Source organism: Scyliorhinus canicula, chromosome 9 (assembly GCF_902713615.1).
Source record: "Scyliorhinus canicula chromosome 9, sScyCan1.1, whole genome shotgun sequence".
NCBI lineage: Eukaryota > Metazoa > Chordata > Chondrichthyes > Carcharhiniformes > Scyliorhinidae > Scyliorhinus > Scyliorhinus canicula.
This window is the reverse complement of record NC_052154.1, coordinates 1,929,204-1,955,579: the sequence shown is the minus strand read 5'-3', so window position 1 is coordinate 1,955,579 and position 26,376 is coordinate 1,929,204. Positions and strand designations below refer to the sequence as shown.

The following is a 26,376-nucleotide window of genomic DNA, read 5'->3' as shown; positions in this document are numbered from 1 at the left end:
AATTCCCCGTTTTCTCTCCCTCCTTTCTTAAAAAGTGGGGTTACATTAGCTACCCTCCAATTCATTGGAACTTCCAGAGTCTATAGAATGCTGGAAAATGATCACCAATGCGTCCACTATATCTGGGGCCACTTCCTTAACTACTCTGGGATACAGAGCATCAGGCCCTGGGGACTTATTGGGTTTTAATCCCATCAATTTCCCCAACACAACTTTGTGACTAATAAAGATTTCCTTCAGTTTCTCCTTCACGCTAGTCCCCTAGTATCTCCGGACGGTTATTTGTGCCGTCCTTAGTGAAGACAGTTAGACAGACAGAGACAGATAGAGACGGACAGAAAGAGACAGACAGACAAACAGAAACAGACAAAGACAGACAGATAACACAGAGAGAGAGAGAGATAGAGAGAGACCGACAGTGACAGTGAGAGCTAAAGAGAAAATTGGAGCAGAAACACCAGGCAAAGAGGAAGGGAGGCAGGAGAGAAACAGGTAGCTGCACAGCGAGAGAAAGTGCAGAGCCAGAAGGGGAAGATAGAGAGGCACAAAGCAACAGATAGGTGGATAGGGAGAAAAATATACACCAAAGATAGAGAACAGAAACTGAAGAACAGATGGAATAATCTGTCCCACTGCAGACAGAATCTGGCTCCAAACCTAACTGTTCAAAGAGACGAAAATATTTTGTTTCAGTGGGAAGTCACCTGGACATTTGCAATCCTAGAATAACCGCCTAGACATTTTGTTAAAATCCTTCAAATATTTGAGGGGTCAGGAATGAGAGAGCTGGAACCAAAATGCCATTTGCAGTGGTGAGCAAGTTAAGATTCATCCTGCTGTGTTTCCGCATCAACTCCCAGGGTTCAGTGACACTCTTCAGGAATAACATGTTAGGCTGTATAAATAGAACATCTCAAAGTCTACATTTGGTGCCATGTATTAAGCCAGACAATGGCTAAATGTCTTAAATAACAATGTGGACACAACAAAGGTCAGGTGATTGTAAATGCAATTGGTCTTCGATTAGGGGCCCTGCTGAATCCAGCACACGCCTCAGATAATGCATTACATTCAAAGCAGCTTCAATGATATGTGGTTTCCACCTTTTTTTGGTTGTTTGGCGAAGGAAACAACAGTTTTTTAAAAATTCTGTAGCAATAAAAATACCGTGGAGGGTTCACCATTTAAAATGTCTGTGTGGAGATGAAGGAATTTCTCAGCGGGTGATCATCACTCCTGTGGTCTGGCTGTCAGAAGGGAGTCTGGAAGGAAGGGTCTGGCGATGGGGTCTCTGCACAGAAGTGTTTGTGAGGAGGCACCGGTAAGGAGCATGGTCTTTCACTCACAGGTTCTGGGCAACTGGAGCACTGACTCCTGCAGGCAGGAGCCGCTGAGGTCGAACTCTGCTGTCTTGGATCTCGGTGGTGATCGGGCTCCGATGTAAAGTAACCATTTGAATTGAGCACGGTTATACTCACTGTCACAGACCTCTGGCCCCTGGTGCCACGAGACCTCATGGGCAGGATACGAGAGCCGAGGCGAAGACGCTGTCGACGGCGTCTGAAACTCCACTCCGGACTGCTGGATAGTGGGTCACTGTTAGTACAGTTTTCTCCTGATGGCTGTCTGAAAGGGAAGTCAAAGTCAGCGTTGCAGGCCTCCTCAGAGCTTGAAGAGTGCAGAAAGGAAGGCATCTGAAGCTCCGTCTGACTATCTGTGCTGGGGGATGAGGACGCTTTTGGCATCGGACTTTCCAAGGTCACCACTGACCAGCCAACCGTGGTTGCCCGCGGAGTTTCGCCAACCTGCCGATCGGTCTCTGTGTCAGTGTCTGAGTCAGGGTCCTCTTGTGGCTGCACGTACCTCCGACCGCTCTCTTCCTGCTCGCAATTCCGCACTATCTCACTCCGGCCCAGGTGGGTGGATGAAGGGGTCGAGGCAGAGGTCGGGGTGAGCAAGGGAATAAGCCCCCAGCCCCGGGGTCTCTGGAAGAACCTGCTCCAAATCCTATTGAGGCGTCCACGGGAAGAAATCCTGCGAGTGGCATGGCGACGAATTTGGCGTCTCATAGCTGTGCGAATGTTCTGCAGGACGGAGGCCTGGAAACAGAGAACAAGTATTTACAATCTTTTCAAAGACTGGCTTGACATCATTAACAGGCACTGAAAGCCTGCAGATTCCAGAATGCAGAACAGGAGAGGCCCACGTCTACCCTCAGACAGTGAGCCGCAGTGGAGGACAGTCACACAGGTCACAAAATTACACCCCAACCTCAACTGAGCAACCAGGCTCCACACACAAACTCAACCAACTTCACCAAATTAGATTTCCTGGTCACTATGTGTGTGATCTGAAAGGATATGGTGGGGAACTGGTTTATCCATCCACTGCCAGATCTGGCCGGGCCACTTCTAACACACCAATCTGCTAAAAAACACTCACTATTCCAGGATCCTCCTGGGATGCAAAGACCCCCCAGCTTCTTTTGTCAACTGCAGAATAAGTTTTTAAATCCCTCCCTCTCCAACGATAAGTGCACTACTTTAGAAATCAGGGATTTATTTCTTGCAAAAACCAAGAGTTAAAAGAGTAATGAAAGTCCCAAAGAGCCATCCAACACAGGGCAGCCGCCTGACCCATCATGTCTGCACCAGCCCCTCACCACTATCAGTCAACCAGGTCTGACCAGAAAGGACAATGGACAGAAGGTCTGACAACAGTTAAGCAGGACTACCTGAGCGGGGCTGTAGACAGGGAAGTCATCGACAGGTGGGATGAGACCCTGGGCAATCAACTGGCCGTAAGATGGGGGAGCCTCACGCTGCACAAAATCCGCCTCCAGCCGTGTCATTGGGGTGTCAAAAGCTCTAAAACAAAAAGGAAAGCTGAACTGTAAAATAAGTTGTGGCCAGGACAATACCAGTTTTTTAAAAATCTGTCTCAGATCAACATAATCCAGACCGACTCTCCAGCAGATAATGAGGGAGTGCTGCACAGTCAGAGGGTCAGTACTGAGGGAGCGCCGCACTGTCAGAGGGTCGGTACTGAGGGAGTGCCGCACTGTCAGAGGGTCAGTACTGAGGGAGTGCCGCACTGTCAGAGGGTCAGTACTGAGGGAGTGCTGCACAGTCAGAGGGTCAGTACTGAGGGAGCGCCGCACTGTCAGAGGGTCGGTACTGAGGGAGTGCCGCACTGTCAGAGGGTCAGTACTGAGGGAGTGCTGCACTGTCAGAGGGTCAGTACTGAGGGAGTGCCGCACTGTCAGAGGGTCAGTACTGAGGGAGTGCCGCACTGTCAGAGGGTCAGTACTGAGGGAGTGCCACACTGTCAGAGGGTCAGTACTGAGGGAGTGCTGCACTGTCAGAGGGTCAGTACTGAGGTAGTGCTGCACTGTCAGAGGGTCAGTACTGAGGGAGTGCCGCACTGTCAGAGGGTCAGTACTGAGGGAGCGCCGCACTGTCAGAGGGTCGGTACTGAGGGAGCGCCGCACTGTCAGAGGGTCAGTACTGAGGGAGTGCCGCACTGTCAGAGGGTCAGTACTGAGGGAGTGCTGCACTGTCAGAGGGTCAGTACTGAGGGAGTGCCGCACTGTCAGAGGGTCAGTACTGAGGGAGTGCCGCACTGTCAGAGGGTCAGTACTGAGGGAGTGCTGCACTGTCAGAGGGTCAGTACTGAGGGAGTGCCACACTGTCAGAGGGTCAGTACTGAGGGAGTGCCACACTGTCAGAGGGTCAGTACTGAGGGAGCTCCGCACTGTCAGAGGGTCAGTACTGAGGGAGCGCTGCACTGTCAGAGGGTCAGTACTGAGGGAGTGCTGCACTGTCAGAGGGTCAGTACTGAGGGAGCGCTGCACTGTCAGAGGGTCAGTACTGAGGGAGTGCTGCACTGTCAGAGGGTCAGTACTGAGGTAGTGCTGCACTGTCAGAGGGTCAGTACTGAGGGAGTGCCGCACTGTCAGGGGGTCAGTACTGAGGGAGCGCCGCACTGTCAGAGGGTCGGTACTGAGGGAGTGCCGCACTGTCAGAGGGTCAGTACTGAGGGAGTGCTGCACTGTCAGAGGGTCAGTACTGAGGGAGTGCCACACTGTCAGAGGGTCAGTACTGAGGGAGTGCCACACTGTCAGAGGGTCAGTACTGAGGGAGCTCCGCACTGTCAGAGGGTCAGTACTGAGGGAGGCGCTGCACTGTCAGAGGGTCAGTACTGAGGGAGTGCTGCACTGTCAGAGGGTCAGTACTGAGGGAGCGCTGCACTGTCAGAGGGTCAGTACTGAGGGAGTGCTGCACTGTCAGAGGGTCAGTACTGAGGGAGTGCCGCATTGTCAGAGGGTCAGTACTGAGGGAGTGCCACACTGTCAGAGGGTCAGTACTGAGGGAGTGCCGCACTGTCAGAGGGTCAGTACTGAGGGAGTGCTGCACTGTCAGAGGGTCAGTACTGAGGGAGAGCTGCACTGTCAGAGGGTCAGTACTGAGGGAGTGCCGCTCTGTCAGAGGGTCAGTACTGAGGGAGTGCTGCACTGTCAGAGGGTCAGTACTGAGGGAGTGCTGCACTGTCAGAGGGTCAGTACTGAGGGAGAGCTGCACTGTCAGAGGGTCAGTACAGAGGGAGTGCCGCACTGTCAGAGGGTCAGTACTGAGGGAGTGCGGCACTGTCAGAGGGTCAGTACTGAGGGAGTGCCGCACTGTCAGAGGGTCAGTACTGAGGGAGCTGGGCACTGACTGAGGGAGCTGGGCACTGACAGAGGGAGCGCCGCACAGACTGAGGGAGCTGGGCACTGACTGAGGCACAGTACTGAGGGAGCTGGGCACTGACTGAGGGAGCTGGGCACTGACTGAGGGAGCTGGGCACTGACTGAGGGAGCTGGGCACAGACTGAGGCACTGACTGAGGGAGCTGGGCACTGACTGAGGCACTGTACTGAGGGAGCTGGGCACTGACTGAGGCACTGACTGAGGGAGCTGGGCACTGACTGAGGCACTGACTGAGGCACTGTACTGAGGGAGCGCCGCATAGACTGAGGCACTGACTGAGGGAGCGCCGCACTGACTGAGGGAGCTGGGCACTGGCTGAGGCACTGACTGAGGGAGCTGGGCACTGACTGAGGCACTGACTGAGGGAGCTGGGCACTGACTGAGGGACTGACTGAGGGAGCGCCGCACAGACTGAGGGAGCTGGGCACTGACTGAGGGAGCGCCGCACTGACTGAGGGAGCTGGGCACTGACTGAGGGAGCGCCGCACTGACTGAGGGAGCGCCGCACTGACTGAGGGAGCTGGGCACTGACTGAGGGAGCTGGGCACTGACTGAGGGACTGACTGAGGGAGCGCCGCACAGACTGAGGGAGCTGGGCACTGACTGAGGGAGCTGGGCACTGACTGAGGGAGCGCCGCACTGACTGAGGGAGCTGGGCACTGGCTGAGGCACTGACTGAGGGAGCTGGGCACTGGCTGAGGCACTGTACTGAGGGAGCTGGGCACTGACTGAGGTACTGACTGAGGCACTGTACTGAGGGAGCGCCGCACAGACTGAGGCACTGACTGAGGGAGCTGGGCACTGACTGAGGGAGCTGGGCACTGACTGAGGCACTGACTGAGGGAGCTGGGCACTGACTGAGGCACTGTACTGAGGGACTGTGCTGAGGGAGCTGGGCACTGGCTGAGGCACTGTACTGAGGGACTGTGCTGAGGGAGCTGGGCACTGGCTGAGGGAGCGCCGCACAGACAGAGGCACAGTACTGAGGGAGCTGGGCACTGGCTGAGGGAGCGCCGCACAGACAGAGGCACTGTACTGAGGGAGCTGGGCAGTGAGCGGGCAGCGCACTAGCGGAGTGTCAGTAACCAGCAAGCTTTGCACTGTCGGAGGGTCAGTTCAGAGGGAGTGTCTCACAGCTGAGTGTCAGTATGTTGAATGAGACAATACACTGCAAACCCTCAGTCATACGCGTGAAAGCCCCCTTGTTCTGATCTGCGTTCTCTCCTGTAGATTTATATCTTGAATATTCTACTTACAAAACCTTTTGATGTTTAATTAAACCCAACAGCACGGCTCAAAGCTGCTCCAGTTACGGTACCTGTATTCGCGAGTTCGGAGGGAGTACAGTTTGAACGCACAGCCCAAGGCAATGACAAGCAGAAGGCCACAAATCAGGCTGCCAATGAGGGCAGCTGTGATCACCTTCCTCGGCACCACCACCAGGCAGTTCTGCTCATCACTGCCATCCTGACAATCCTCCTGGCCATCACAACGCCACTGCTCGAAGATGCAGATCTTGGTGCCACAGTGGAAGTTCCCCGGCTGGCAGGAGAAGCAGTTTTTCTCATCTGAGCCGTCGGGGCAGTTCTTCTGGTTATTGCAGCGGTCCCCCAGTGGGTAGCACATGCCGCTTGTGCCCCCGCATGGGTACTCGTCCTTTTGGCAAGCAGCGCAGTTCTGCTCATCCTTCCCATTCGGGCAGTGCCACCAGCCATCGCAGCGTTCACTGTCGGCAAAGCAGCCGCCGTCGTGCCCACACGGGTGCTCCTGTGGAAGGCAGTAACCTTTTACTTGATAGGTGGCATTGAACCCGTGACCCAAGCTGCCGAGGTCGGTGTGGTAAGAGACGGTGATCTGACCTCGGGAGGATTCGATGGTGACGGTGTGCCGATTGTTCCGGAAGGAGAGTGTCTGGAGCAGCCTGATCCCCCCCCTTCCCCCATCGTACACGCGCACCTCATCGTTGTAACCCAGCTGCAGGCTGAGCTGCAGCACAATGTGCCTGCTGTCCTCGGTGTCCACCACCCACATACAGTTCAGCTCGGCCCGGTCTTGCTCAGAGCGGAAATAGTCAGGAGAAGCAAAGGAGCCGTAGAAGTTGTCCAGTCTCTTGCCACAGCTGGTATCAGGACAGTTTTCCTCGTCAGTCCCCTTGTCACAGTCCAAGCTGCCATCACACTGAACTTCCATGGGGAGGCACCGGGGGTCATCCTCCACCAGGCAATGGAATGTTCTTGCTGGACACAGGCTTGTAGGGGGCATGGTCGGAGGTACGTGGCACCCATGCTCATCAGAGTTATCCCCACATTCATCCATCTTGTTACACTTCCAGGCACGCATGATGCATTTCCCATTGCCGCACAGGAACTCATCCGACTTACAGCTGCTCTGGGCCAGTTTCCCTGTGTGAATAGAAAAAATAATCAGAACTTCAGGCTCTGTGGGCAGGCTCGGGGCTTTCAGTGTCAGCTGTTTACCTCGTGCATTTACTGAGCTTCCACCAAGATACACCAACATTATTCACCTCAATCTGCCCTTCTATATTCTAACCACCCTCCCTGGGCAACGGGCTTTCTGTTAAATGACCTATTTCATTATTAATGAACATCTATCTGTGGGTCCTGGCTTTGGCCTTGTCCACGAGCAGAAACTTCTTTGCTACGTCTACCCAATCTAGCTTTAGGGGTGTGAGAGGGGGAGGGGGTTAGGGGAGGGGAGGGGGTTAGGGGAGGGGGGGGGGGGGGGTGAGAGGGGGAGGGGGGGGTGAGAGGGGGTGTGAGAGGGGGGGTGTGAGAGGGGGAAGGGGTGTGAAAGGGGGAGGAGGTGTGACGGGGGAGGGGGTTGAGGGGGAGGGGGGTGAGAGGGGAGGGGGTGAGAGGGGAGGGGGTGAGAGGGGAGGGGGGGTGAGAGGGGAGGGGGGTGAGAGGGGAGGGGGTGACAGGGGAGGGGGTGAGAGGGGAGGGGGTGAGAGGGGAGGGGGGTGAGAGGGGAGGGGGTGAGAGGGGAGGGGGTGAGAGGGGAGGGGGTGAGAGGGGAGGGGGTGAGAGGGGAGGGGGGGTGACAGGGGAGGGGGTGACAGGGGAGAGGGTGAGAGGGGAGGGGGTGAGAGGAGGAGGGAGATGAGAGAAGGGGTGTGAGAGAGGAGGGGTGTGAGAGGGGAGGGAGGGTGAGAGGAGGGGTGTGAGAGAGGAGGGGTGTGAGAGAGGAGGGGGTGTGAGAGAGGAGGGGTGTAAGAGGGGAGGGGTGTGAGAGGGGAGGGGTGTGAGAGGAGGAGGGGGTGAGAGGAGGAGGGGTTGAGAGGGGGAGGGGTGTGAGAGGGAGAAGGGGTGAGAAGAGGAGGGGGTGTGAGAGGGGGGAGGGGGTGTGAGAGGGGGGAGGGGGTGTGAGAGAGGCGAGAGGTGTGAGAGTGGGGAGAGGTGTGAGAGGGGGAGGGGTGTGAGAGGGGGGAGGGGTGTGAGAGGGGGGAGGGGGGTGAGAGGGGAGGGGGTGAGAGGGGAGACCAGAGGGTCAATAACCAGAGGGTCAAGAACCAGAGGGTCAAGAACCAGAGGGTCAAGAACCAGAGGGTCAAGAACCAGAGGGTCAATAACCAGAGGGTCAATAACCGGAGGGTCAATAACCGGAGGGTCAAGAACCGGAGGGTCAAGAACCGGAGGGTCAAGAACCGGAGGGTCAAGAACCGGAGGGTCAATAACCAGAGGGTCAATAACCAGGTCATTACCAGAGAGTCAATAACCAGAGAGTCAATAACCAGGTCATTACCAGAGAGTCAATAACCAGAGGGTCAATAACCAGGTCATTACCAGAGAGTCAATAACCAGAGAGTCAATAACCAGGTCATTACCAGAGAGTCAATAACCAGAGAGTCAATAACCAGGTCATTACCAGAGGGTCAATAACCAGAGGGTCAATAACCAGAGGGTCAACAACCAGAGGGTCAATAACCAGAGGGTCAACAACCAGAGGGTCAATAACCAGAGGGTCAATAACCAGAGGGTCAATAACCAGAGGGTCAATAACCAGAGAGTCAATAACCAGGTCATTACCAGAGGGTCAATAACCAGAGGGTCAATAACCAGAGGATCATTACCACAGGGTCAATAACCAGAGGGTCAATAACCAGAGGGTCAACAACCAGAGGGTCAACAACCAGAGGGTCAACAACCAGAGGGTCAACAACCAGAGGGTCAATAACCAGGTCATTCCCAGAGGGTCAATAACCAGAGGGTCAACAACCAGGTCATTACCAGAGAGTCAATTACCAGAGAGTCAATAACCAGGTCATTACCAGAGAGTCAATAACCAGAGGGTCAATAACCAGGTCATTACCAGAGAGTCAATAACCAGAGAGTCAATAACCAGGTCATTACCAGAGAGTCAATAACCAGAGAGTCAATAACCAGGTCATTACCAGAGGGTCAATAACCAGAGGGTCAACAACCAGAGGGTCAACAACCAGAGGGTCAATAACCAGAGGGTCAATAACCAGAGGGTCAATAACCAGAGAGTCAATAACCAGGTCATTACCAGAGGGTCAATAACCAGAGGGTCAATAACCAGAGGGTCAATAACCAGAGGGTCAACAACCAGAGGGTCAATAACCAGAGGGTCAACAACCAGAGGGTCAACAACCAGAGGGTCAATAACCAGAGGGTCAACAACCAGAGGGTCAATAACCAGGTCATTCCCAGAGGGTCAATAACCAGAGGGTCAACAACCAGGTCATTACCAGAGAGTCAATAACCAGAGAGTCAATAACCAGGTCATTACCAGAGGGTCAATAACCAGAGGGTCAATACCCATGTCATTACCAGAGGGTCAATAACCAGAGGGTCATTACAAGAGGGTCAATAACCAGAGGGTCAATAACCAGAGGGTCAATAACCAGAGGGTCAATAACCAGAGGGTCAATAACCAGAGGGTCAATACCAGAGGATGCAGATTTAAGATAAAAGAAGCCGAGGCAACGTGAGGAATTGTGTTTTTACACTGTTTTACTGCCTGAAAATCTGGTCGATTCAATAGTAACTTTCAAAAGGAAAGTGCATAAATATTCGAAGCGGAAAATCAGCTGGGTTGTGCAGAAAGGGCAGGGAACAGTGACTGAACTGACAGTTCTTTCTGAGCTGCATCGCTGTATGATTGCGAAATCTTCGACAGGCAACCTGAGGGATGGTCACTCGGAAAGGACTTGGATGAGGTTTCTACGGCACGTTCATACCCGTGAAGCAAGGCAAAGGAAGGGAAGCTGTTCTTCAGGAAAGGGAGAATACTCGGAGAGGGATAAAATGCTACGTATTTCTGCAGTCACCCTCCCTACCACCCTCCACCTACAGGGTACAAACAACAGTGGGATAATTAGATACACCTCGGATATAGGACAATCGGAATCCACGAGAGCGCCCGGAGCTAGAGCCATCAGAATGGAAGAAGATCCAGGCATGATCCCTGGTGGAGATGAAGGGTTGGGGGATGGACGAGCCACACATTCTGTACTCCTCTCGCTTTGGGGCTGGACCAATCATCAGCCAGTCCACCGTACACTTGTGGGAATTCTCCAGGTCAAAATTCTGAAAGCTGGAAAATAAGAGAGGAAAGTCACCCTCATTTGGATCAACCCTTGATCAAAGAGCTCCCACACTTCACCAGACATTCCCCACTGCTGATAATTTATTCCCAAAATGTGGACATCACTGGCAAGGCTGGAGCGTGTTTCCCATCGATACAGTTGCCCCAGCAGTGATGTGCCCTCTCCTGAATCACTGCAGTCTATGTGGTCATTCTTGCTATGCTTTGTTGCTGTTTTGCTACAACTGAGAGTTTCACTGGATCCTTCCAGACGGCAGTTATGAGTCAACCACATTTTTGCACAGCTGATGTCACACATTGTCCCAGCTGGGGAAAGTCAGCACTTTCTGTTTCCTAAAAGATGAGGACCCCAGTTGGTTTTTACAAGGCCACCTCTGTCAAATATCCACATAATCTCTTTCATTCCAAGGACAATTCCAGCTTCTCCAAGCTAAAATCCCTCATCCCTCTGCACCCCCTCAATGTCCCTCACACTCTTCCTGAAGTGTGGTGACCAGAACTGGACACAATACTCTAGCTGTGGCCTAACCAGAGTTTTATAACTTTGCTGCTTTTGTGCTCAATGTCTCTATTTATAAACCCAAGACCCCATATGCTTTGTGAACCATTCAAAATGTGCTGCCACTGTCAATGATCGATGAACATGTACCTCCAGGTCTCGCTGCCCCCAAACTTCCTTTGAATGGTTCCATTAAGTCTATTTTGCCTCCTCCTGTCCTTCCTGACAAAATTCAACACCTCACACATCTCTGTATTAAATTCTGCCAATAATCTGTCTTGTTGCAGAGAATTACACGTGGCCCCGCTCCGACACGGCCCCGCTCCCACGCGGCCCCGCTCCCACGCGGCCCCGCTCCCACACGGGGCCGTCTCTGACATGCCCGTCTCTGACATGGCCCCGCTCTGGCATGGCCCCGCTCTGACACGACCCCGCTCTGACACGGCCCCGCTCCCACGCGGCCCCGCTCCCACGCGGCCCCGGATTTGTTAGGATGGAAATGATGTATGTACTACATTTATATTTAAATTCACTTTCTTTTCTGTTGTTGTTATTGTTATTATTATAAAATTACAAAGACCTTAAGAAAATGTATTTTAAAAGAAAAAATAAATATATCATATAATCTGGCAGATTCAGCATGGTTTCATGAAGGGGAAATCATGCCTGACAAATTTATCAGAATTCTTTGAGGTGGTAACCAGCAGGGTAGATAAAGGGGAACTAATAAATGTAATAACTTGGACTTCCAAAAATCATTTGATAAGGTACCACACAATAGGGTACTTAATATGATCAAAGCCCATTGTTTTGGGGGTAATATGTCAGCATGGATAGGGGATTAGCTAACAGAGAAGACAGAGTTGTGATAAGAGGGACAATTTCAGGATGGTAACCTGTAACTAGTGGAGTGATTTGGTGGGGATTACTGAAACATGGGTGTAGGAGGACCGGTACTGGGAGTTGGATATCCAAGGGTACTCGGTATTCCGAGAGGATAGACCGAATGGAACAGGAGATGGAATTGCTCTATTAGTTAAAGATGACATCAAGGTAGTATTAAGAAATTATATTGGCACTAAGGGCCAAATGTTTAATTGATCTGGGTGGAAATAAAGAACAAGGGTAAGAAATCCTTGGTCGGAGTAATTTACAGGCTCCTGAGCAATACTTCCAAAGTGGGACATAGTATAAACCAAGAAATAAACGGTAAAGTTGGCCCTTAATTGTAAAAAAAACATTTTTTAAAATAAAAAATAAAATTACAATAAAATGTTTGCAGTCACACCTTCCTGTCCCTGACCATTACTGTTTTGCCTAACCTGGGAGTGACTGCCTCCTGGAACAAAGTGTTCGGTTAACTCTCCTCCACCCTGATGCGCCACAATGTCCACAACCCAGACCCCAGCTCAGCAACTCTGAGCCCAAGTTGTCTAAGCTGCAGACAGTTTCTGCAGACATGGTTCTCCAGGATTGCAGTGCATTCCACCAATTTCCACACCCTGCAGTCAGGGCACACCATCAGCCCTGCCATTTCTGACCAATCTGATTTCTTTAAGTAGTCAACAAGTTAATAATTTGCACAGCTAAAGTACCAGAAAGTTGCCCCTCCTATGTTGGAGACGAAGGAAGAAAGCTCACCAGTAGAGGCAATTGGAGACTGGAAAAGAAACACCTCTTCAGCCACACTCAGTCTATGTCTCATCCAGGCATAATCTCCTTTCCATGCATCCCCTTACCCCATACAGTTTGAAAAGCCGGTTTGAACAGCCTCTGATGAATCACTATCTAGTTTAGCTTCCTGCTACAATAACTGATGCCTACTGAACCAACTACTTTGATCTGAATGACAGGTAACTGCCCCTGCCAGGCAGCGCCCTGTCTACTAGACTTTTTAACTCACTTGAAAGTTCTATGTCAGAGCCTGACTCTTAATCTAAAGTTACCACTAAAACTTTCCACCTGACACAAATTCCCGAATATTCACTAATGTAAAAGCAAAATACTGCAGGTGCTGGAAATCTGAAATAAAAACAGAGAATGCTGGATAAACTGAGCAGGGTCAGGCAGCATCTGCAGAGAGAAACAGAGTTAACGTTTTGAGTGCATACGACTTCTTCAGAACCAATGACACACTCTGCTTACATCCCACTCCGGCGTAATCTCCTTTCCATGCATCCTCTTACTCCATTGGTTTAGTAATGAGTGTATGCTGATGAAATTCGCATGCTCCAGGACCTCGAAGTTGGTGACCTTTTCATGCCATGGGTAGATAGGCCCACAACAGCAAAGGTGGAAACTGTTCAGTTTTTGTTCCTGCCTGACATATGTTGCCCAGGTCTCGCCCCTGCAGAGGAGGAGTGTACTGAGGGCACGGTCCTGGCAGAATTTGGTGTTATAAGTCAGCTTGCTGTTCCACACTCTCTTACCCACCTTGATATAACTACTGTAGCTTTTGTGAAGCATGCATCCATTTCCAATATTCAAGTTACTTATATATCAAAAAGTGGTTCCCTTAGGAAGCAAAACCGACTAGTCCATGAAAAATAATCATTTATCACAACTCACTGTTTCCTGCTTTAAGCCATATTTTAATCAAATTTGACACTATTTTATTAACTTGCCACTTATGTAGTACGTTGCCAAACAATTCCTTAAAAATAGACAACACCCATTGCATTCTCTCCGACCTTCTTTGTTCATCAAAAAGTTCAACTAGATTAACGAAGGACAATTTGTCTTTTGATCCTCTTTTTCCCGAAAATAAAAGAAAAATACTGCAGAAGCTGGAAATCTGGAGTCACAGAGACTTGAAATATTAATGCTGGTTCTCTCTCCACGGGTCTTCCCAGGCCAGGGCTTTTACAGCATTTTCTATTTCCCCTGAATATGGTTTCTAAAACCTTACCCATACTGCTCACAATATTCGGCAGTGTTGATGAACGCTGCACTTAATGGCAACCAGGGATGGGCAATAAATGCTGGCCTAATCAGCGACACCCACCTCCCAGGAATGAATTTTTTAAAAACAAAGTACATTCCATCAGTTAGTCGCTGCGTGGAGATCATGAGCAGCAAACAGTAGCTTCCTTAGAGATGCACTGTGACCAACCACAGCATGGCCCGAGAGAGATCCTCACTCTGTGCCAGACTGGGAGGTGAATCCACCAAGTGAGTGATGGAGAGAACACAATGCCCTGATCACAAACCCGTGTACAGTACAGGAAAACAGGTCACTATGAAACATTCTGACAACCTGAAAGGTCACAAAGTCAGCACCTTATGGTTATGAGGTCTCCATAGTCCCCCTGGATGTACCAGCTGCAGTTCATGGACGGGGGGTAGTTTATGGGCCAGGTGGGGCTGTAGATGACGCCACGTTGCTCTTTGTGAGGTTCCAATCTGCCATGACAAGCAGCTGAAAGAACAGGAAAAGAAAATGCACACTTTGAGATTAAATATTGCAAGGTGTAGGAATTTAATTATTTTCAGTTGCCTCCTCACCATACCTGACAGTAACTGGCCTCACTCAAACCTCAGCCATTATTGGATCCAACCTGCACAGCACCCATGTCATTTGCAAACCCCTTATGTCCTCTTCACAACTTACTCTCCGAGCTATCATTGCCATCAGCAAATTTCACATCCATACACTTGGTCCCTTCATCTAAGTGGTAATTTGTAACTAGTTGAGGAACTTTGGTATTCCGCTCGTAACATCCTGCCAACCCAAATTTGTGGGTGTCGCTGGCTAGGCCAGCATTTATTGCCCATCCCTAATTGCCCTTGAGAAGGTGGTGGTGAGCTGTCTTATTGAACTGCTGGAGTCCATGTGGTGGCGGTACACCCACTGTGCTGTTAGGGAGGGAAACTGTTCGTCGGTGGTGGAGGGAGTGATTATTGTGGTCGGGGTGCCAATCAAGCGGGCTGCTTTGTCCTGGATGGTGCCGATCTTCTTGAGCGTTGGAGAATTTATCATGTATGGTGTACATTTACAGTTCACAAGGATATGACAAGATCGACAAAGAAAAGCTGCTCCCATTGGGATCTGGGAATCGTGCAGACTTCACACTGTACCGAGCACACATGAAGGGAACTCTGCCCCTTCAGGCTGGGCTGAGCCAGGTTGGCTGCTCCCTGGATTCGCTGTCAGTATAAACCCCTTCAGCCTGGGCTGAGCCAGGTTGGCTGCTCCCTGGATTCGCTGTCAGTATAAACCCCTTCAGGCTGGGCTGAGCCAGGTTGGCTGCTCCCTGGATTCGCTGTCAGTATAAACCCCTTCAGGCTGGGCTGAGCCAGGTGATATCTGGCTGCTCCCTGGATTCGCTGTCAGTATAAACCCCTTCAGGCTGGGCTGAGCCAGGTGATATCTGGCTGCTCCCTGGATTCGCTGTCAGTATAAACCCCTTCAGGCTGGGCTGAGCCAGGTTGGCTGCTCCCTGGATTCGCTGTCAGTATAAACCCCTTCAGGCTGGGCTGAGCCAGGTTGGCTGCTCCCTGAATTCGCTGTCAGTATAAACCCATTCTGCCCAACTCACTGAACTGCCTTGAGGGAGAAAAACGACTTCAGCAAAAAATAAGAAAATCTGGATGTACATTCGCGAGAGTTTAGAAGAATGAGAGGTTGTCTCATTGAAACATACAAGATTCTGAGGCAAGGGCAGCACGGTGGCCTAGTGGTTAGCACAACCGCCTCACGGCGCTGAGGTCCCAGGTTCGATCCCGGCTCTGGGTCACTGTCCGTGTGGAGTTTGCACATTCTCCCCGTGTCTGCGTGGGTTTCGCCCCCACAACCCAAAAATGTGCAGAGTAGGTGGATTGGCCACTCTAAATTGCCCCTTAATAGAAAAAATAATTGGGTAATCTAAATTTAAAAAAAAAAAGATTCTGAGGCAGCTGATTGGATATAGTTAGGTTAAGTGAGCGGGCAAAAATATGACAATGGCGAAGCAGACCCGAAAGGTCAATGGCCACCTCCAGCTCTCACATTCCTACTTTCCCACTTTAGGAAGGAACATGCAAACTTGTCCACTTTGGCAGAAATAATAGAAAGGAAACATTTTATTTAAATGGAGAGAGGTTGCAGTACTCTGAGATACAGAGGGATCTGTATGTCCTGGTACATGAATCACAGAATGTTAGTCTGCAGGCACAGCACGTGATTAGGAAGGCAATTGGAATGTTGTTGTTTATTGCAAGAGGAATGGAATCTAAAAATAGGGAAGTTTTGTTCCAGTTGTACAGGGTGTTTGTGAGACCACGCCTGGAATACAGTGTACAGTTTTGGTCCCCTTACTTAAGAAATTACATAAGTGCATTCAAGGTATTTCAGCGAACATTCATTCAACTGATTCACTGGATGAAGAAGTCATCTTACGAAGAAAGCTGGGTTTCTCTGAGTTTAGAAGATTGAGAGGTGATCTTGTTGAAACATGTAAGATTTTGAGGGGATTAGACACCGTGGATGCTGAAAACTGGCCAATGTGAGAATAGAACCAGGAGACACGGTTAAAAATAAGGGGTCTCCCATTTAAGACAGAGATGAGGATAATTTATTTGTCTCAGAGGGCGAGGATTCAGTGGAATTCTCTTCCTCAGAGAGTAGTGGAGGCAGGGTCATTTCATTTTTTTTAGGAAGAGTTAGATAGATTATTGACTGACAAGGGAGTCAAAGGGTGTGTGTGTGTGGTGGTGGTAGGCAGGAGGGTGGAATTAAGGCCACAATCGGATGAGCCATGATTTATTAGATGTTGCAGTCGTCTCAAGGGGCTTTATCCTGTTCCTTGTATATTTGCATCTCTATCAAACCCTCCCTTAACCTCCACTGTTCCCAGCTTCTCCAACCTAAAATCCATCATCACTGGAACCATTCTGGCAAATCTCCTCTACATCCTCATATCCTTTCTAAAGCATAGTGATCACAACTGGACACAATGCTGTAGTTGTGGCCTAACCAGCGCTTTATAAATGTTGAAATAACTTCTCTGCTTTTGTGTTCAACGGCTCTATGAAGCCCAAGATCCCAGATGCCTTGCTAACCACTCTCTCAATATGTCCTACCACCAGTTATGAAATGGAAACTTACCTCGGGTAATTAAGTGAAAGCAGAGGCTGACGAATCCCGGTATGCTCTGGGAATTTCATTGCATGCATGGATAGGACAGGCTGCGCGTGTTCAGCCCAGTACTTCAGGGTGCCTGTGTGGCACACAAATAGCAATCATGGGTCCCAATATGGCATCCTTAACAGGAGTCGTCCCAGAGGGAGGGACCACTGTATACAGAAACCAGTGGGAGGACAGCATAAAAAGGAGCTCCGGGCACCAAAAGAGATGCGATGTGCTGGCTTCGTACAGGTAGGGCTCAGAGAAGACCCGAGAAGCTGCAACGGCAGACAAAAGTTATTGACTCTGTGCTGCAGGCTGTTGGGACAAAGGTAAACCATTGGAACAGTGATGCCCTGCTTGGCATGGCTGAAGAGCTAATTGTGCCTGTTAATCAGTGTTGGAGCGCAGCCTCGCGAAGCCTGTGGAATAGTCTCAGTGGGAGAATAAACCATTGGGAGGTGAGCAGCCATTGAGACAGTCTGACTCATAGCAGTGTTGAGGGAATTCAGAGGCTAGATCTTCAAAGTGAAGATTAGATATCCCTCATAACGAGATTTAACGAGATTATGCAACTGACAATGGACAATGATATCAGGCTGGGTTGCTGAAAAATCCGTGGATTCTGTCTTGCACGCATCTGCTGTTTATTATGCAATATGGTGTGTTTGACCATTGTTTGCCTATTAGTTCATTTTTCCTTCATGTTAAGTCTGAATGATGGGAGTATGTGATGGATATTGTTGATTAATGGTATTGATACAATATTGAGGAAAGATATTAGCACCGAAGGTGTGGAATCTGCATGGGTCAAGTTAAGAAACACCAAGGGGAAAAAAAACATTCATGGGGGTGGGAGAATAATAATAATCTTTATTAGTGTCACAAGTAGGCTTACATTAACACTGCAACTGTAGTGGTAACGTTGGGAATAGCATTAGACAGGAAATCAGAGATGCATGTGTCAAAGGAACATCTGTGATTATGGGTGACTTTAATCTGCATATAGATTGGGTGGCTTAAATTAGGCATAGTGCAATAGAGGAGGAATTTCTGGAATGTGTACGGGATGGATTTCTGGACCTGGTATAATGAGGAACCAACACGGGAATAGACCATCTTGGCCTAGGTGTTGTGCAATGAGAAAGGATTAGAATCTTGGAATTTACAGCGCCGTAGGAGGCCATTCGGTCCATCAAGTATGCACTGATCCTCGCTAGGCCCCACTGCCATTACCTATCCCCGTAACCCCACCTAACCTGCACATCCCTGGACACGTAGGGTCAATTTATCCTGGCCAATCCACCTAACCCGCACATCTTTGGACTGTGGGAGGAAACCGGAGCACCCGGAGGAAACCCACGCAGACACGGGGAGAACGTGCAGACTCCGCACTGTGACCCGAGGCCGGAACTGAACTTGGGTCCCTGGCGCTGTGATGCAGCAGTGCTAACCACTGTGCCACCACGCCACCCCATTGTTGGAGTAGGAAGGAGAATAGGGACACTAAGTAGTCTTCAGAAAAGGTTGTAGCAGAGAAGGGAATGGGTACTAAATCAGTGGCACTGGTACAACAACAGGAACTTCAACAGAGAAAGATAGAGAGTAAAGCTTATGAGAAATCTACTACATCTAATGTTTTCACCTTGGGGACAGATAGGGATGCAAGGGAGTACAGGGGGATTATATTTGAAGGGGGAGTCATCTCATTTTTGTCCAAGAGCCGAGACGTGCTGTCAGGTGAATTGGACATTCTGAATTCTCCCTCTGTGTACCCGAACAGGTGCCGGAACGTGGTGACTAGGGGCTTTTCACAGTAACTTCATTGCAGAGTTAATGTGAGCCTACTTGTGACACTAACAAAGATTATTATTACTACTCTTTAGAACCATGCCATTAAGTTTATATTGCCTCATCCTGTCCCTTCTGCAAAGATGTATCACCCCATAATTCTCTGCATTAAATTCCACCTGCCACTCGCCCACCCACTTTGTTAGTGTATGGTCTGATATAATCTTCACCATCTGCCATACCAAGTTTGGTATCACTGGCAAATTTTGAAATATTACTCTGTATTCTAACATCCAAGTTATTTATATGTATCAAAGAAGTGGTTGCCTTAGCACGGAAGCTTGGGAAACACCACTGTAATATGTAAAGTCCAGTTAGCTTAATCAGGGGTTCGAGTCTGCAGGTTTAATTGAAGAAATTCCTCTTGCTCCACCCATGGTTCCAGGGCCCTAAGCTCTTGAGTATCTTCCCCAAACCTCTGCATCTCTCTGCTCCTCGAAGATACACATGAAAACCTTCCTCTTTGGCAAGCCTTTGATCACCTGTCTCAATATCACCTCATGTGGCATGGTGTCAAACTTTGCTTGATAATGCTTTGGAATGTTTTAGTAAATTAAAGGCACTATCTAAATGCACAACTGTTGCTGCAGTCTGATCAGAAAACAGAAGATTGGAAGAAACTTGGATTTTTGACCGTCAGTGACCGTCAGTTTGTTTTACTTTTTAAAAGATGGCTTTGCATCTGTAACAAGTGCAACAGGTTTGAGTCTGACACACTATGGACACATTTGTGTTACGGCTGAAATCGTTCTTCTTTGATTTACAAAAGTCCGAGAACACGCACTAACAGATTCAGAGTCAGCTTCTTCCCCGCTGTTACCAGACTCCTGAGTGACCCTCTTATGGACTGAACTGATCTCCCCACACATCTTCTCTGCTGAGTAGTACTACACTCCGTATCCTTCACCCGATGCCTGTGAATATGTATTTACATTGTGTATCTAATGTCCTATGTTTTTCATGTACGGAATGATGTTTGGACTGTCTGCAGAGCAACACTTTTCACTGTACCTCGGTACACGTGACAATAAATCTAAATCAAGTTTGAGATTATGGAGGCCTCATATTTTCCCCCTTTATATTCTTCATAGTCAGGATCCAAGAAAGGTTATAAAAATTCACACTTAGAAAAGTTGTTATGGGGAGAGGAACTTTCAGAACCCCAAATGTATCATGGAGTCCAACCAACCCCTACCTTTAATGGATTGTTGCTTTTGAAGCACACGGCTTGTTCCCTAGGTTTGGTATTACAATTATGGACACAGTGGTTTTTAAAACAAAACAATGTTTACTCCATGAACTCAACTTAACCTTTTAAAATAAACATTGGATCTCTTAACACCCCTTACATCAAAGATAACCCCGAAAATAATACAATACTACCCAATCCTGCAAACTGTTCTTTTAAACCTCCAAAACACTTCAAGCCTTCAAAAATAGGAGAGCAACAGGTTACATTCAATATATTTAAGTCTTTGGATTTGCAGAAATCACCAGACCAGCTCTTTTCCTTCATGCGGCTCTCAGCCAACCAGCCAGGCACTTTTCAGCTGCTCTCTCAACTGAAACTAAAAACTTCAAAATGGCTGAGCTAAAGCCCAGCTCCACCACACTCTGACATCACTGCATTTGTTAAAGATACATTGCTTAAACACCCATTTCTTAAAGGCACTCTCACATGACAACGTGAATACTTTAACAAGGAAGATAATTAGTCTCACCCATTCCGGAACATTCTGCTCCTCCGAGAAAGAAGGAACAAGCTGCAGAGAAAGAAAGAAAAACCGTCAACAAATTTCAACCCGTTTCTTTAAAAGAAACTATGATTTTTTTTTTATGGTTAGAGATGAGATAGAAAGCCACCCCCACCCCCCCCCCCCCCCTCCCCAGCTGGACAGAGGGTAGTTTCTTTTTCAAGAAACATCAACAATTGTGATACAAAAAGGAATGACAAAGACAGAAATCATCGATCAAATCCCAGACCCTCACTCACTGGGAATGCCCAGGCCCCGTAACAAGCCTCCCCCCGTCAAAACAGCACATCCAGGATGGAGACACTGGAAATGAGAAAAAAAAAACCACACGGAAATAAACAACAACTGCTCTTTGTTTATTTACTAAGAATACGTCAGTGCAAATCTGAGAAGTACCAGCTGAGAATTCTGAATTCTCCATCAGTGTACCCGACAGGCGCCGAATGTGGCGACTAGGGGCTTTTCACAGTAACTTCATTGCAGTGTTAATGTAAGTTGACTTGTGACAATAAAGGTTATAATAATAATAATTTCTGATGCTCTATTGGAAACCTCCTGCTGGTCACCATGTACCGGCCACCATCAGCTGATGAATCAGTTCTCCTCCACGTTGGACACCACTTGGAGGGAACACTGAGGGTGGCAAGGGCACAGAATCTGCTCTAGGTCGGGGACTTCAATGTCCCATCACAAGAGAGGCTCAGTAACACCACCACCGACCGAGCTGGCCGGTCCTAAAGGACAAAGCTGCTAGACCTGGGACTGCAGCAGGTGGTGAGGGAACCAACAAGAGGGAAAAATCTACTTGACCTCATCCTCACCAACCTGCCTGCTACAGAGGCATCTGTCCATGACAGTATCGATTGGATGTGACCACCGCACAGTCCTTGTGGAGACCAAAATCCTGTCTTCACAATGAGGATACCCTCCATCGTGTTGTGTGGCACTACCACCGTGCTAACTGGGATAGATTTTTGAACAGATCTAGCAACTCCAGACTGGGCATCCATGAGGCGCTGTGGACCATCATCAGCAGCAGAATTATACTCAACCACAACCGTAACCTCATGGCCCAGCATATCCCCCACTCTACCATTACCACCCAGCCAGGGAATCAACCCTGGTTCAATGAAGAGTGCAGGAGAGCATGCCAGGAGCAACATCAGGCATACCTAGAAATGAGGTGGTCAGCCTGTTGAAGCTACAACACAGGATACTTGTGAGCCAAACATCATAAGCAGCAAGTGATAGACAGAACTAAGCGATTCCACGACCAATGCATCAGGTCTAAGGTCTGTAGTCCTGCCACATCCAGCCGTGAATGGTGGTGGACAATTAAACAACTTACTGGAGGAGGAGGCTCCACAGATATCCCCATCCTCAATGATGGAGGAGCCCAGCCCACTGTGCAAAGACAAGGCTGAAGCATTCGCAACAATCTTCAGCCAGAAGTGTCGAGTGGATGATCCATCTCGGTCTCCTCCAGAGATCCCCGACAAATTTAAGGGCATTTAAGTGGTCACTGGATAGACATATGGATGAAAATGGAATAGTGTAGGTCAGATTAGGCTTCAGATGGTTTCACGGGTCGGCGCAACATCGAGGTCCGAAGGGCCCGTACTGCGCTGTAATTTTCTATGTTCTATCACAGATGTCAGTCTTCAACCAATTCGATACACAACACCGGGATATCAAACAGCTGCAGGCAGTGGATACTGCAGAGGTTCTGCGCCTTGACAATGGGTCGGCACGGTAGCACAGTGGTTCGAACTGTTGCTTCACAGCTCCAGGGAACCGTTTGTGATAAGTCTGCACATTCTCCCCATGTTCTGGGTGAGTTTCCTCCGGGGGCTCCGGTTTCCTCCCACAAGTCCTGAAAGACGTGCTGTTAGGTGAATTGGACATTCTGAATTCTCCCTCTGTGTACCTGAACAGGCGCCGGAATGTGGTGACTAGAGGCTTTTTCACAGTAACTTCATTGCAGTGTTAATGTAAACCCTACTTGTGACACTAGAACAAGAACAAAGAAAATTACAGCACAGGAAACAGCCCTTCAGCCCGTCCCAGCCTGCGCCGATCCAGATCCTTTATCTAAACCTGTCGCCTATTTTCCAAGGATCTACTTCCCTCTGTTCCCCGCCCATTCATATATCTGTCTAGATACAAAGAACAAGACATTAATTAAAGATTAATATTCCACCAATACTACTGAAGTATTGTGCTCCAGAGCTTGCTGCACCCCCTAGCCAAGCTGTTCCAGTACAGCTACCCAGCAATGTGGAAAATTGGTCAAATCTAATCCAGCCAATAACCGCCCGATCAGTCCACTCTCCAACATCAGCAAAGTGAGGGAGTCATCAACAGTGCTATCAAACAGCACTTACTCAGTTTGGGTTCTGCCAGGGTCACTCAACTCCTGACCTCATTGCAGCCTTGGTTCAAACATGGACAAAAGAGCTGAATGCCAGAGGTGCTGACTGCCAGAGGTGAGGTGAAGAGTGACTGCCCTTGACATCAGGCAGCATTTGACCGAGTATGGCATCCAGGAACCCTAGCTAAACTGGAATCAATGGAAATCAGGGAAAACTCTCCCGCTGTTAAGAGATAATATCTGGCACCAAGGAAGACGGTTGTGGTTGTTGGAGGTCAATCATCTCAGTCCAGGGGCATCATGGTAGGAGCTCCTCAGGGTAGTGTTTTAGGTCCAACTTATTTCATCAATGACCATCCTTCCAACATAAGGTCAGATGTGGGATGTTCGCAGATGACTGTCAGAACGGAATCGGGCGATTCCGGGATACACTGCTTCCCACAGAGATTGTGGAAATCCGGAAGTGTCTTACCCATGTTGAGGCTGGGAATCAATTAAAAAATATCAAGATTCAGAAAAACTTTTTTTCGGGAAGTGTACGCAGACCAAGTTAACAGAGGTTTAGATACAGACGAGGAATGATCTAACTGAATGGAATAGATTTGAAGGGTTTCTGACATCCCCGTTATGTGACGGTGCAATACAGAATAGTATTTCAATGGTGATAAAGTTGAGGCATCCTGCTGTTGTGAACATGCTTCAATAGGAGAATGGGAGAGTAGACATGTATTTAAAACATAGTGAATCTGATGGCTACAGCGTGCCTCCTTCAAGGGGCTGGAAGCAGATCGAATGGTAACTTTCAAAAAGGAACAGGGAGGGGAGTCATGAGACGTGAGCGTAGGAACAGCTGTGTTTTCCCGAGCTCTGGCGATGCTCATCTTTTAATCCTGATCCGAATGCACGACCCATAATTATTTGTTCCTGTTGTGTGTACACCCCGTGTGGTGTTCCTGGAAGATCCTGGCTAGATTTCTGGGGTGAGGAGCAGAGTGGAAAACCCTGGTTTGATTGGGGGGGGGGGGGGGGGGGGGGGGGGGGTCGGAGGTTGCCGAGGTGGGGTCCAGCTTGCAGTGGTGGTTTTACTGGTGAGTGGGCCTACCTACGCTTCAGAAACGCTCTTGGTGTCGAGATGATAGCTGTCATTGTGAATGGAAAAAGTTGTGGACGTCGATCCCGGCTCCTTGCAGTTGTTGGTGCTCACAATGATGAACTGCGAGATATGCTTAATAGAATGGATGAAGTGGAGAAAAGAATCCCGTCAGTCGATAGGGCCGTCTGCTTGGTGGGGCCCACCTTCGGTCCTTGGAAATCCTGTTATATGGTATGTCGAAGTCCAGGTTGGTTCGGAGAGATGGGGCCAGACCGGGAGTGTTTGTTGCGATCGGTCTTATGACGGTGGTTGGGGGTGTATTCCCAACCCAATTTGAGAACTGGCTGCTATGCTTCACGATCTCAACCTGAAGATTGGGTGTTTCGAGTTTGACAGAGCACATGTATCCGGTCTTCAGGGCCTGGGGTCGGTCGGAGACCCAAGCACTGGTCTTTGCGTTGTCTTGCCTTGTGTTATTTGGGAAGGGCTGGAGGCAGCCAGATACCGAGGCTGGGCTTCCGCACATGGCGGAGGTGCAGCTGCTTCAATGAAACTCCGGGGGAGGGGGGATCCGGATTGTGGATGAGGATGATCTTGTCATGGCTTTGGCCTTTTCAAGCTCCGTGGATGGTGATGTTATCCTGCGGTTCATCAATAATTCTGGTCTTTATTCCCGTGTGATTAATTTGCCTATTTTATATTATTGCCTTTTATTCTAACATGTGTGTATGATATTATATGCCGACGGTAATACTGAGTTGGTAGTGGATGTGACGAGGGTTGTGTAGTACTTACCGAGCGTGGCTTTGTATTTGTTGTAATCCTTGCTTCCACATTTTTGGTATCCTCCCCCTGGTTGTCCCCTTTTGGGGCTCCTGCCTTTCTCGAGATAGGTTCCACTGGAGAGGTAGTTATCTGTTAACTATAAAGCCTGAGGGCAAGTCTGAGTATTGTGGAGCGGAGTGAGGTCTGTTGTGTAGCGAGTCTTGGCATGGTGTGTATCCATTGTTTCCTCGCTCCTGCGAGTGTGTACAATGCCACGCCAGGTCTTGTATTGTGAGCGGTATCCTGCTGTCCCCCTTTGCTTGGGATGTTCCTTCTTGGCCTGGTCGTCTTGGGAGGCTGAGCTAGGTGTTGTATGTGCTTTTTCTTCTTTTTGTGTTGTGGACGAGGGTGAACACCATCTGCTGCTCGTGGCTATGTCCTGGTGCCTTATCATCCCATCCTCCTCTGCTCTTGGCAGTATCTTTTTATCCTGTCATTGTAGGTGAGAGGGGGACACCGACCGTAATGATTTCAATCTGAACCAATCGGCTAAATATTTGCTGGTCTTCTGTGTAAATATGTGGAATAATGATCGCTCTGTACATTGCTGATTTTTGGGGATTTGTTCCGCTTGTGGTCATGTGTAAAATATCCTCTTAGAACTAATGTCTTTGCGAATTTATTCTGTATTTTTTTTTGTTATTTTTGGGTTAAATAATTGTTGATTGGCTCCTGCAAAGGCAGACCTTTATCGAGAAAAAGACGCTATAATGTGCAATTGCTGCCTCTGCTGTAACTGGAGTCAGGGGAGGTGTGTCCTAGTATGCATCCAAACCCTGCCCAAAATTCTTATTCTACATCTGCCTTGGCTGAGAGTTCGCTATATGTGAAGATGTGCATCAGTTCACCATGTTTTCATAGCTTTATCCTCTTTCCCTGCATTGGATAAAAGGGGCTGGTTTAGCTCACTCGGCTAAATCGCTGGCTTTTAAAGCAGACCAAGCAGGCCAGCAGCACGGTTCGATTCCCGTACCAGCCTCCCCGGACAGGCGCCGGAATGTGGCGACTAGGGACTTTTCACAGTAACTTCATTGAAGCCGACTCGTGACAATAAGCGATTTTCATTTCATTTCATTTCATTTCATTCCATTTCAAAAGCAAATTACTGCGGATGCTGGAATCTGAAATGAAAGGGAAAATGCTGGAAAATGTCAGCAAGTCTGGCAGCATCTGTAGGGAGAGAAAAGAGCTAACGTTTCGAGTCCGATGACTCTTTGTCAAAGCTAACAGACAGAGAGAGAGTGGGAAATATTTATACTGTGGAGTGAGAATGAAAGATGAGTCATAGCCACAGAAACCCAGAGAAACTGGATGCTAATGGCCACAGATACCAAGGGGAAAGAGTGTTAATGGCAGTCCCCAGAGAGGACAAAAGATGTGAAAGGTCAAACAGCAGGGAAACTAACATCAGAGGATGAACTGTAGGTGTGGGGGGAGGGGAAGCAAAGAGGAGAAAGGTGCAGGAAAGGAAGAAATGGTAAAAGACAGTTAAAATGAAATGAAAACAAATGGGTCGAGATGGGGCTGATGCTCAGTCCCACCTC

At 49.1% G+C, this 26,376-nt stretch overlaps 1 protein-coding gene across 2 annotated transcripts in view; it reads right to left on the bottom strand.

The window, feature by feature from the left end:
• Positions 1-921: 921 nt before the first annotated feature.
• The window catches only part of lrp3 (low density lipoprotein receptor-related protein 3), a 44,441-nt gene continuing 18,986 nt past the window's right edge, over positions 922-26,376 (bottom strand). For both annotated transcript variants that reach the window (XM_038806182.1, XM_038806183.1), the window contains exons 2-7: positions 20,511-20,552; positions 14,115-14,253; positions 10,116-10,324; positions 6,066-7,149; positions 2,735-2,867; positions 922-2,099 (exon numbers count right to left, since the gene is read on the bottom strand). In XM_038806182.1, coding sequence (XP_038662110.1) covers positions 1,251-2,099; positions 2,735-2,867; positions 6,066-7,149; positions 10,116-10,324; positions 14,115-14,253; positions 20,511-20,552 — 2,456 coding nt within the window. In that variant the 3' untranslated portion in view covers positions 922-1,250. The remainder of the gene's footprint in view (positions 2,100-2,734; positions 2,868-6,065; positions 7,150-10,115; positions 10,325-14,114; positions 14,254-20,510; positions 20,553-26,376) is intronic.